Genomic DNA, 13328 nt, shown 5'->3' with positions numbered 1-13328 from the left:
GCATCCCCCATCCCATATATTCTGATGTCAGTGCACAAGCTTCATGCTACTGGGCTACCTCCACCATATGATTTTTTTTCTGCCATAGTCTCTCCATCTATCTATGTAGGTGACACCAAATGAGCAGCGTGTCCCAGAGGTCTCACTGATATCAATGAAAAAAACAATCCACAGCCAGTGTTTCCTGAGAAAGCCCCTTCTCCTACAAGCTCTGTCAAACATCTAGTGTCACTTACACCATCAAGCAATTTTAACTAAAGGGAATGGGTGGGAACAATAGATTCTGCTACAGAGAAACCAGCTCCCACTTAGTACCTTCTGCGTCTTGATCTGCTCCACCACAACCATCACCGAGGGGAAGAGGAGTTGGAACTGCAAAGCAAGGACCAACATGTAAAAATAGGCTCTTAAGTAGCAATATGGAGCAATGGGCATTTAGGGGCTAGTGTGGACAGACTGGTAAACCACCACTATCAGCTGTTATCACCTCACTAGCCCCACTTAGTGTTCTGGATGTCCCTGGAAGGGAGACCATGCCTTCTGCAGAGATGAGATGATGATTAGACCATGACTCTGGTGATGTTACTCTGCTCTAATGTCAACAACTAGACCGAACAGTGGAGGTGAAGCTTATCCAGAGATTCTCTGGTCACTTAGTAAGGTTGTCATGGATGACATGAGTTGTGCCCATGTGCTGCAAGTGCTGTCTAGGTGACACTGAAGTCTCTCAAGATAACAAATTTAGGAGACTCCGATTCCAGGATATGAAGAGCCACACTGGCTTCCCTGTTTTGCAGCTAAACGCTAAATGGGACTTTTGGAGACAGAGAAACTTATGGATGATTAATAGGAGCTATTTATACCCCTAACAAAGCTCGTGGCAACAGGGGGAGGTCCCTGATGACTGGAAAAAAGCAAATATAGTGCCCATCTTCAAAAAAGGGAGGAAAGAGGATCCAGGGAACTACAGACTGGTCAGCCTCACTTCAATCCCTGGAAAAATCAAGGAGCAGGTACTTAAGGAATCCATTTTAAGGCACTTGGAAGCGAGGAAGGTGATCAGGAACAGTCAACATGGATTCACCAAGGGAAAGTCGTGCCTGACCAACCTGATTGCTTTCTATGATGAGGTGACTGGCTCTGTGGATGTAGGGAAGGCGGTGGATGTGGTATACCTTGACTTTAGCAAAGCTTTTGATACTGTCTCACAGTATTCTTATCAGCAAGTTAAAGAAGTATGGGTTGAATGAATGGACTATAAAATGGATAGAGAACTGGCTAGAGCATAGGGCTCAACGAGTAGTGATCAATGGGTCCATGTCTAGCTGGCAACCAGTCACAAGCTGAGTGCCCCACGGGTCGGTCCTGGGGCCAGTTTTGTTCAACATCTTCATTAATGATCTGGAAGATGGGGTAGATTGCACCCTCAGCCAGTTTGCGGATGACACTAAGCTGGGGGGAGTGGTAGATACCCTGCAAGGTAGGGATAGGATACAGAAGGACCTAAACAAACTGGAGGATTGGGCCAAAAGAAATCAGATGAGGTTCAACAAAAAAAGTGCAGAGTCTTCCACTTAGGAAGGAAGAATCCCATGCACAGCTATAGACTGGGGACCGACGAGCTAGGCAGCAGTTCTGCAGAAAAGGACCTGGGGGTTACAGTGGATAAAAAGCTGGATATGAGTCAGCAGTGTGCCCTGGTTGTCAAGAAGGCTAACAGCATATTGGGCTGCATTAGTAGGAGCATTGCCAGCAGATCGCAGGAAGTGATTATTTCCCTCTATTCGGCATTGGTGAGGCCGCATTTGGAGTATTGTGTCCAGTTTTGGGCCCCCCACTACAAAAAGGATGTGGAGAAGTTGGAGAGAGTCCAGCGGAGGGCAACAAAAATGATTAGGGGGCTGGAGCACAAGACGTATGAGGAGAGGCTGAGGGAACTAGGCTTGTTTAGCCTGCAGAAGAGAAGAGTGAGGGGGGATTTGATAGCAGCCTTTAACTACCTGAAAGGGGGTTCCAGGAAGGATGGAGCTAGGCTGTTCTCAGTGGTGGCAGATGACAGAACAAGGAGCAACGGTCTCAAGTTGCAGTTGGGGAGGTCTAGGTTGGACATTAGGAAAAAGTTTTTCACTAGGAGGGTGGTGAAGCACTGGAATGGGTTACCTAGGGAGGTGGTGGAATCTCCATCTTTAGAGGTTTTTAAGCTGAGGCTTGACAAAGCCCTGGCTGGGATGATATAGCTGAGGTTAGTCCTGCTTTGAGCAGGGGGTTGGACTAGATGACCTCTGAGGTCCCTTCCAACTCTAATATACTATGATTCTATGATTAACAAAGCAATGGTGCATGCCTTCCCAACTGACATCTGGTCAAAAAGGTTCCGTGGCAACATAGGTAGGCACATGACTCCTACAGCTGTGCTCCGTGGAGAAAAGGTCATTATAGAAAACAAACTGGTTTGTAATCTGAGAGCTAGAGCTGTTTAAAGTCAAGGGCAGACTACCATTCCTAACATTTCTGAAGTGTGATTCATGCTATCAGCTATTACAATTTTGCATGATGCTAGAAATTGGGAAGGAAAATCTATTTTTCCAAAAGCATAACTACACCATATTAAAGGCTAAAGATGACATTAATACAACTTTAAGCTCAGAATTTAAGTATACAGACATCAGAAATTCAGACAAATTCTAGCAGCAATGGTAGCTCTGTAACATTGCACTTGCTGTATATACCAGTAGTAAGGTGACAACAAATGCAACTCACCTGATCCAGAGAGTAGTTAATGTGTGAGATGGAGAGGTGAGGATCAGCCAGGAACTGCAACAACAGACAAGTTAGTGCAAACCAAAATAAGTCTATAATCTACAGCACTATACATGGGTATGAAAAGGTAAAGGTCAGAACTGTACCCTCAGATGATTTGGCAACAAGTCCTAATAACCTTAGCTCAAATAGATCTTTTCACAGAGACTTTTGAATCACATCCCACTTCATACTGTAACTCATGATGAGAGTGAGCAGCCCATACAATTCCTGGGCATCGACTCAAAGTTAATCTACCCAAGAGATGGTGTGACATCAACCAACTTGGCTAATACATTTAAATAAGGACCTTCAGAGCTCAAAACATGAGTCTCTACAGCTTGAGCTAAAGAATTAGGATCTGAATCAGAGAGTTGAGACACTTGCATTCTCTGCAGATCAGCCACAAAGAGGGACATGTAACACACTGACCAGTGGGTTACAGTGGAACCTCATAGCAGCAATTTGGAAGACAGTGAAATGAAAGATTTCATCCCGTCTGCTTCTTGTTAGCGAAGAGATGAGTTCCCACTGCACAGTATTTCAGCTCATAACATCCAATATAGCACAGCCTCTTCTTCCAGTTTTCTCTCCCTTACCTCCTGCTCCAGGTCAAGCAATGCCTGTCGATAGGGCTGCAGCACTGAATCGAGCCCTGTACAGAAGGCCCGCAAGTAAATCCCATGTAACCCACACTGGTTCTGCTGGGAAGGGTGATGGTCCTAAAATCAAACAGTAAGTTTTGAATTAGCCCAAGACATTGGTGGGAGGACAGGGAATAAGGCCCATATCCCTGAGATATTTTGGCACTTCGCTCCTGTTGATTTCAACTTTCAGCACCTAAAGATGTGTTCACCATTAGGTCACCAGTCCAAATTACATACCTAGTGAAGCCCATCTTAAACAACCACTGAATACTAATAAAATCAACTATCAGAAGTGGGTTAGCTGGCAAAGGTGGAGCAGAATTGTATTCAGTCCATTTGGATATACCAGTAAGGAACTCTTGAGACAGAAGATTGCATAATACAGTGGCCATTTGTACATTTCACTGTTACTTTCTGCTTACATGGACCGTTCACAAGTGGATCTCAAACCACTTTACAAATTGTAACACAGCCTTGCCATCCTTGTGGAATATTTTACAAATCCAGCCAGTCTGTTAGTGATCAGAAATTGTTACCATCTGTTTTAATGCTTCCTTTCCCCCCCCCAGAATAAAAGATTTGAGTCCAGTTCTGAATACATAAGTATCCACATTGTGCCATCATCCATAGCTGCTGCTATCTATTTAAGGGTTTTCTATACACTCATCATGGTAGTATCTAAGCACCTGTCAGGTAAATATAGGTTTGCACTGTAAAGCCAGTAGTGGATTCATGAATCATTTGCTCTTCTCTGCTAGAAAAGAGTCTGCTGGGCATGCATGTGTATGTTTCTCTCCATCACTCTCCTCTTCCCTCTCTCGCCCAATTGATTTAGCTAAAGTGGGAAAGATGTCAGATTGTATTCTGGAAAAAAGGGATTCTGAAAAGAATGTAGAAAGTCATTGTAGATAACCAACTGCACATGACCGCCCTATGCAATGCCGTGGCAAAAAGGGCTAACAATACCAGGATGTATTAACACAGGAATGAAGCACAGGAGAAGGGAAGTAATATTGCCTCTATACATGGCATTGGTGAGCCTACTACTGTAGTACAGTGTCCTGTTCTGGTATCCACTTTAAAAAAAGATGCGGTCTAGAAACCATTGTTTACTATTAAGGCTAGATAGAAACTTGATATATTTAGCTTATCAAAGAGATATTTAACAGGCAACTCTATCAGTCTATAAATACCTACACAGGAAAAGGCAACTAATATTAGAGGACTCTTTATACTAGCAGACCTAGTCATTACATGACCCACTGGCTAGAAGTTGAAATCAGCAAAGTTCAAAATAGAAAAGAAATCCAGATTTGTAATGAAAGGATAATTAACCACTGAAACAGATTACCAAGGGATGTGGTGGATTCTTTGTCATTACACTTTTAAAAAGATCTGCTCTAGCTCAATGCAGGAAATCACTGGGTGAAATTCTATAATCCATGTTATGTAGGTGGTCAGATTAGAGACAAAATGGCTTTAACACATATGACTCAGTCCAAGAGGAGTACCTTGACAACCAGTCTATTGACATTAAGACTGCATGCACCATGGAGACCAAAATCTTCTCTTAGCACTATAGGTAGTTAATCTAGTTCAAGGCTGAGATACATTAGTAAAGGAAAATATGAAGGAAAGCTTTCTCCAGCAATTTTTTTTAGGACCTCAAAGGCTGAAATGTGACCCTGCTGTTTAGCATGAAAATATGAGTTGTTAAGCTTTATTTCTTATCAAGACACAGTAATCTTACCCCCCTAATATCTAGAGTCCTACAAATCTGAAGATATCTGCTTTATATCCACAGACCATGTTTGCAGATTGTGGATGGATACAGAGCCAAATTTTATATCTACAGCCCTGCAAATCTGAGGATATCCACAGATATCTGCATCCACGGACCATGTTTGCAGATCGCGGCTTGGATGCAGATACAAATTTTGTATCCACGCAGGGCTCTTCTAATATCTTTTGTTCATTCCCTTTGTTCTGACATTTTCATTTCTACAATTTAATAAGCCTCAGAGGTAGGCCTCGCATGTTCTGTGCAATAATCCGTGTATTACGGAGTTTAATTGCAGGGCACAGCCAGCGCGGTGTCAGCGAGTTAGGAGCCAGCGCTCCGGCGCCGCTCACACACTGCAGGGAGCTGTGTCCCGCTTCCACTCAGGGCTCGGGGGATGAAGGAGCGCGGCCTCCCGCCAGGTCTCTGCATGTCACCGGCGGAGAAGGGAGGACTCAGCCCGGCCCCACCTGCTGCTGCACGTGGCCCGTGTACTGCTCGACGAACTCGGTGAAGCGGATGTAGTCGGTGCCGAGGCGGCAGAGCCGGTTCAGGACGCTGCTCTCGCTGGGGTGCAAGAACGGCAGCTCCTGGGACACCTGCGGGGAAGTGGAGCTGGGTGAGCGCAGGGCCCGACACGGGGGCCTAGGGGGAGAGAGGGGGCCCGGTCCGGTCCGGTCCCGGTCCCGGTGCGGGAGGTACCTGGAGGCCGCTCCTCTTGCTCCAGGTGAACGCGGCCCCGGGATACCCGCTCAGGGCCAAGAGCAGCTCATGAATCATCCTCCTTCCGGGCTGGGCCCTGGGACCAGCGCGGCCGATTGCCGTGCCACAGCGCTCCGCCTGCCCCCGGCGGGCTGGGGCCCAGCCCCTCAGACTCCGCCGAGGCCTCTGGGAAGTGAAGTCCCGCTCCTCGCACAGACTGATGGGAAAGTCTGCGCCCGCAAAGGCCACTGGGAAGTGTAGTCCCAGACCGAGGCTCGTACGAGGCGCTGTTCCGCTGGTGCCCTAAGGAGCACCCGCCCTTCGAAGGGCCCCGGCCTCTGGGCGATCTTCACAGTCTCAGAGCCTGTGTGGAGACTGACCTGGCAGCCTCCGTGGCCACCTCGCCAGCGAGAGGAACCTCGGGGGAAAAAGGGACTTTTCTCTCTTCACCTCAGAACGGATTTGGTGAAACTCTCCAGAGAATCCAGACAGGAGCTGCAGCCCCCATGGAACTGAGACTGTCACGGGCCCTGTGACATGGCGGCTTCTTGGAAAGCCCCAGTAGCTGGACTGGAAGATTGTGTGAGTATCTCAGCTTTCAGTTAAGAAAAAAAAAAGTAAATTTCTAGCCCCTGTGGTTGCAGGAATGTGAAGCAGGTGCCCCACAGCAGCGCAGAGACCAGAAGGCAAATAAAACACACACAACATGCAATCATAGAAGATTAGAGTTGGAAGGGACCTCAGGAGGTATCTAGTCCAATCCCTGCTCAAAGCAGGACCACCCTCAACTAAATCATCCCAGCCAGGGCTTGGTCAAGCTGCAGCTTAAAAACCTCTAAAGATGGAGATTCCACCACCTCCCTAGGTAACTCATTCTAGTGCTTCACCACCCTCCTACTGAAAAAGCTTTTCCCAATATCCTACCTAGACCTTCCCCACTGCAACTTGAGACCATGGCTCCTAGTTCTATCATCTACCACCACTGAGAACAGCCTAGCTCTCTCCTCCCTGGAACCCCCTTTCAGGGAGTTAAAGGCTGCTATCAAATCCCCCCTCACTCTTCTCTTCTGCAGGCTAAACAAGCCTAGTTCCCTCAGCCTCTCTTCACAAGTCATGTGCTCCAGCGCCCTAATCATTTTCGTTGTCCTCTGCTGGACTCTTTACAATTTGTCTACATCTTTCCTGTAGTGGGGAGCCCAAAACTGGACACAATACTCCAAATGCGGCCTCACCAGTGCCGAATAGAGGGGAATAATCACTTCCCTCAATCCGCTGGCAATGCTCCTACTAATGCAGCCCAATATTCCATTAGCTTTCTTGGCAACAAGGACACACTGCTGACTCATATCCAACTTCTTGTCCACTGTAACCCCCAGTTTCTTTTCTGCAGAGCTGCTGCCTAGCCACTCGATCCCCAGTGTGTAGCAGTGCATGGGATTCTTTTGTCCTAAGTGGACATTGGAATGGGTTACCTAGGGAGGTGGTGGAATCTCCATCCTTAGAGGTTTTTAAGGTGAGGCTTGACAAAGCCCTGGTTGGGATGATATAGCTGAGGTTAGTCCTGCTTTGAGCAGGGGGTTGGACTAGATGACCTCCTGAGGTCCCTTCCAACTCTAATATTCTATGATTCTATGATTCTAAGTGCAGGACTCTGCACTTGTCCTTGTTGAATCTCATCAGATTTCTTTTGGCCCAATCCTTCAATTTGGCTAGGTCACTCTCTATCCTATCCCTACCTTCCAGAGTATCTACCACTCCCCCCACTTTAGCATCATCCACAAACTTGCTGAGGGTTCAATCCACCCCATCTTCCAGATCATTAATGAATATGTTGAACAAAACCAGCCCCAAGACTCACCTCCTGGGACTCTCCATTTCATACCAGTTTCCAACTAGACATTGAGTCATTGATCACTACCCGTGGAGCCCGATAATCTAGCCAGCTTTCTATCCACTTTATAATCCATTCATCTAACATATACTTCTGTAGCTTGCTGGCAAGAATTCTGTGGGAGACCATATCAAAAGCTTTGCTAAAATCAAGGTATATCATGTTTACCGCTTTCCCACAGAGCCAGTCATCTCATCACAGAAGGCAATCAGGCTGGTCAGGCATGACTTGCCCTTGGTGAATCCATGCTGACAGTTCCTGATCACCTTCCTCTCTTCCAAGTGCCTCAAAATGGATTTCTTGAGGACCTGCTCCTTGATTTTCCTGGGGACTGAAGTGAGGCTGACTAGTCTGTAATTCCCGGATCCTCCTCCTTCCCTTTTTTGAAAATGGGCACTATATTTGCCTTTTTCCAATCGTCTGGGACTTCCCCAAATCGCCATGAGTTTTCAAAGATAATGGCCAATGGCTCTGCAATCACATCAGCCAACTCCCTCAGGACTCTCAGATGCATTGCATCTGGCCCCATGGACTTGTACATGTCCAGCTTTTCTAAATAGTCCTGAGCCTGTCCTTTCAACACTGAGGTCTGTTCACCTCCTCCCCAACTATGCTGCCCAATGCAGTAGTCTGGGAGCTGACCTTGTCTGTGGAGACAGCAAGGCAAGACTGAGTACTTCAGCTTTTTCCACATCATCTGTCACTAGATTGCCTCCTCCCTTCTGTTAGGGGCCCACACTTTCCCTGACCTTCTTCTTGTTGCTAGCCTACCAGTAGAAACCCTTCTTGTTATCCTTCACTTCCCTTGCTAACTGCAACTCCAATTGTGCTTTGGCCTTCCTGATTTCATTCCTGCATGCTCAAGCAATATTTTTATACTCCTTCCTCGTCATCTGACCAAGCTTCCACTTCTTGTAAGATTCCTTTTTGTGTTTAAGCTTACCAAAGATTTCTTTGTTAAGCCAAATTGGTTGCCTGCCATATTTGCTATTTTTCCTGCACATTTGAATGGTTTGTTTCTGTGCCCTCAATAAGATTTCTTTAAAATACAGCCAGCTCTCTTGGACTCCTTCCCCTCTCATATTAGCCTTCCAGAGGATTCTGCCCATCAGCTCCCTGAGAGAGTCAAAGTCTGCTTTTCTGAAGTTTAAGGTCCATATTCTGCTGATCTCCTTTCTTTCTTTTGTCAGGATCTTGAATTCTACCATCACATGGTCACTGCTGCCCAGGTTGCCACCCACTTCTACTTCCTCTACCAATTCTTCCCAGTTTGTGAGCAGCAGGTCAAGAGGAGCACAGCTCCTAGTTGGTCCCTCCATGTATTATTTGAAACAAAATTCATCGTTTTTAAATTTTCATCATTTTGTGGGGTTTGACAGTTTTGAATGGCTGGGTTTGATGATCCTGGGAAACTCCTGAGGAGGTTATTTATAGCCAAAAAAGTCTGTGGGGAAAGGAATCCTTTCCCAACATCCATAACTGCAAATGTTGCGCCATCTGTGAGTATCAGACCCTGGAGATTCCTCATTACCTGTAAGCATTGGGCCTGTGGGATTCCACACTGGCCTTGAGTGTTGGGCACTGGGGATCCTACCCCCCATATCAGGCCTTCCTGTGGTGATCATGCAGTGAGAATTTCCCCCGAGGCCTATGAGTTAATGGGAAATTACTCTGTGTGCAACAGGAAGTGGTTCCCATCAGGCATTACAGTGTCAGGCAGCTTTTGGGGTTCTTTCTGCTGGGCAATGCTGGTATTTGAGCACAAGGGTAAAGTGCATGTCCCTAGTAAATGTAATTTGGTTTTTACAATACCATTTCATCTTGATTAATCTGAAACCACTTCTTAATCAATGTGTAACATAGATATAGCAACCTTTAGACACAACAGTATACAACATGCTCCACCGCAGTGGGGGTTAGGGATAAGGAATGTCATGTGTCTAAGTATATACCAATAGGGTTACCTCTATCAAACAAACTTGTATTCTCATCAAAAAATGAAATCAAGTTCGTTTGACAAGACCTGTTTTTCATAAAACCAAGTGAATTGGCATTAATCATATTAATATATTTTGATTATTTATTGATTGAATCCTGTATCAGCTTTTCCATTATTTTGCCTGGAACTGATGATAGGCTAACCAGTTTATAATTGCCCTTGTCATCCTGTTTTCCAATGTACCAGAGACCTCCTAAGACAACTCTTTTAGGACTCCTGAATGCAAATTATCCAGGCTTGTGGATTTAAAAATATTTGTCCATACTAGATGCTATTTAACATCCTTAGTTGGACTGAAAAGTACTTAATCATATTCATGTGACACAAAAACGTCCTCCTGCTTCTTTCCAAATACAGAACAGAAAAAATTATGGAACACTTCTGCCTTTTCTACATTATTATTGACAAGTTTACCATCCCATCTAACAATGGACCTTATGCCATTATTAAGATTTTGTTTATTCCTGTCTTACTTTAAAAATTATTTTTGTTATCCTTAGCCCTGCCAGTCATGGATTTTCCCCTGTTTTATTTACCTTCCTTCAATTTTCTGCACTTCATTACTTATAATTCATACTGATTTCTATCTGCTTCACCTGTTTTCCATTTGTTATATATTGGGGGGGGGAGGTTATTTCTAATTGCTGCCTTCACTTCCCCTCTTAACCAGGATGGGCTTTTAATCAAATTGTCCTCTTTTGTTGTTGTGAATTGTAGCTCTTTGGCCATCTAGTAAGCTCTTCTTAAATAACCCCCAAGTTTCCTTTAAAATTTTCTATCTAAATTTTTTCTCCCAATCAATTTTGTGTATAGTTTTCCTCAGTTTGGGGGCAGTAAGCTCTTTTGAAGCACCAAGTATATTCATTACTGGTTGGAACTGTCCTCTCTTTGCCCATAAGGAATGTAATCAGGTCATGATTACTGGTCCCTAGGCAAACACCAACTTCCAGTCCAGTGATTAATTCATCTTTAATCCACCATAGTGAGGTCTAAAATAGAGTTACCCCATATTGGATGCAATATCTATTGTGTTAGAAAATTAAAATCTATAATCTTTACAAATTCAATTTTGGTTTACTACTGGCTGCATAAAGACCTCCAGAATATGTCTCCCAGATTAATGTCCCCCATGATAATATAGTTTTTCTTTCCACACATTACATACAGGTGCTTAAAGAGTAACTCATCCGATTCTCTGATTTGATTTGGTGATCTGTAACAGACCACCACCAGTGCCCTTTCTGGGTTGTGTTAGCTACTATACTGATTCATATATTATCAGGTCAGCAGGGACCACTGTGATCATCTATTCTGATCTCCTGTATAACACAAGCCATAGGATTTTCATGAATTAATTCCTGTTTGAACTACAGCATATCTTCTAGAATTAAATTTTTTATTTAAAATTTACAGTGATGGAGAATCCATCACCACCCTTGGTAAGTTGTTCCAATGGTTAATCACCCTCACTGTTAAAAATGTGTGCCTTATTTCTAGTGTTGTTGATTTGAAGAAGAGCTCTGTGTAGCTCAAAAGTTTGTCTCTTTTACCAGGAGAAGTTGGTCCAATAAAATATATTACTTCATCCACTTTGTTTCCACCTTATATCTAGTCTTTATTTGCCTAGGTTTAACCCCCATCCACTGGTCTTGTTATACCTTTCTCTGCTAGACTGAAGAGCACTTTATTATCAAATTTCTGTTCCCCATTTAGGTATTTACAGACTGTGCTCAAGGTACCCATTAACCTTCTCTTTGTTGAGATAAAGAGATTGATTTCCTTGATTCTTTCACCGTAAGGGTGTTTTCCAGTCCTTTAATCATTCTTGTGGCTCTTCTTTGAACCCTCTCCAATTTATAAACATCCTTCTTTATTGTGTACACCAACTGGACACACTATTCCAATAGCAGTTACACCAGTGACAGATACAAAGATAATATAATTTCTTTACTCCTACTTGATATTTCCATTTATACACCCAAGAATCACTTTAGCCCTTTTGGCTACAGCATCACACTGAGAGCTCATGTTCGACTGATTATGAATCATGACCCCCAACGTTCTTTTCAGAGTCACAGCTTGCCAGAATAGAGTTCCCCTTCCTGTAAGAATAGCTTACGTTCTGATGTATGTCTTTATACTATACTAAAATACATATTGTTTGCTTGTGCCCAGCTTACCAAGCCATCCAGATCAGTCTGTATCAGTGATCTGTTCTCTTCATTAGTTACCACTCCCAATATCTGAGTCATCAGCAAATTTTATCAATAATGATTTTATGTTTTTGTCCAGGTCACTTAAAAATGTTAAATAGCTTAGGGCCAAGAACCATTCCACATAGGACTCCACTAGAAACTCACACACTCAGTTCACAGATTCATAGTTTCAAAGGGTAGAAGGGACCACTGTAACCACAGAACTCCAAAATAATTCCTAGCGCACAGCTTTAAAAAAAAATCCAATCCCGATTTAAAAATTGTCAGTGATGGAGAATCCACCATGACCTTTGGTCAATTGTTTCAATAGTTAATTACTCTCACTATTACATGTTTTTGCCTTATTTCCAGTCTGACACTTTATTTCCAGTCTGATGAGTAGGGCCCAAGCGTGGGACATCATTGTTACATAGAAGCATTCTCTCTCTCTCTCACACACACACACACACACACACACACACACACACACACACACACACACACACACACACACACACACACACACACACACACACACACACACACACACACACACACACACACACACACAACCAATTTTAGACATGATTCTGGAGTCATCACTGGTATTCCATCAGGCTACATATATTAGGGAAGCAAACCATATGTCTTTATGCTGACAAAACTTCCACTAACGTTGTAATTTTGCCTGAGTAAGGATTGGGGGATTTTGCCTAGGCACTTGCTGTTCATCACTGGCAGAGATGTTATATTACAATGTTGGATCAGTGAAACTACTGTGTAGAGTTTTATGCCCCTACCAAGTTATAATTCATATATGTATTCACTTAGTTTATGATTATAGGGCTTTATCCTGTACCACTGAAATCAATGGAAGTTTCTCCCTTGATTACAGTGGGGTTTGGATCAGACCCATTTTGCTCTCATAACTTGTGGACCCAAAGGTGTGATTAAACTAATAACCTGAATTCAAATATCATCTACATTAAATTATAACATTGATTGTACTGTAAATCAAGATAGCTTCAACCCGAAAGAGGCTGATGGCTTAATAGTTGATCTAAGGGCATCTTATGCAGTGAAATGATACATCTTTACTCTAGATAAATCAAATACAAATATCACCTGCAAGCAGAAACAAACATACAATAGCATTCTTCAGTAAAACACATGATATTTTATCAGTCCTCACTGACCTGAGATGCAATGCATGTCAGGAAGAAGATTTCTGATAGCAGGGGGCTCTTTAGTTTGGCAGACAAAGGTATTAGAAATAACCAAACAGGTTGTCCCGGGGGTGGATTGGGGAGACGGA

General features: G+C 43.8%; 1 protein-coding gene across 1 annotated transcript in view; it reads right to left on the bottom strand.

The window, feature by feature from the left end:
* TUBGCP4 (tubulin gamma complex component 4) overlaps positions 1-6116 on the bottom strand; it is a 28111-nt gene extending 21995 nt beyond the window's left edge. The window contains exons 1-5 of the mRNA XM_067555385.1: positions 5929-6116; positions 5697-5825; positions 3399-3521; positions 2761-2814; positions 316-372 (exon numbers count right to left, since the gene is read on the bottom strand). Coding sequence (XP_067411486.1) covers positions 316-372; positions 2761-2814; positions 3399-3521; positions 5697-5825; positions 5929-6006 — 441 coding nt within the window. The 5' untranslated portion in view covers positions 6007-6116. The remainder of the gene's footprint in view (positions 1-315; positions 373-2760; positions 2815-3398; positions 3522-5696; positions 5826-5928) is intronic.
* Positions 6117-13328: the final 7212 nt, after the last annotated feature.

This window comes from Emydura macquarii, unplaced genomic scaffold (assembly GCF_026122565.2).
Source record: "Emydura macquarii macquarii isolate MOO-44397 ecotype Brisbane River unplaced genomic scaffold, CSIRO-AGI_Emac_v2 contig_1644, whole genome shotgun sequence".
NCBI classification, from domain to species: Eukaryota; Metazoa; Chordata; order Testudines; family Chelidae; genus Emydura; species Emydura macquarii.
Note: the sequence above shows the minus strand (reverse complement) of the source record. Positions and strands in the feature narration are given on the sequence as shown.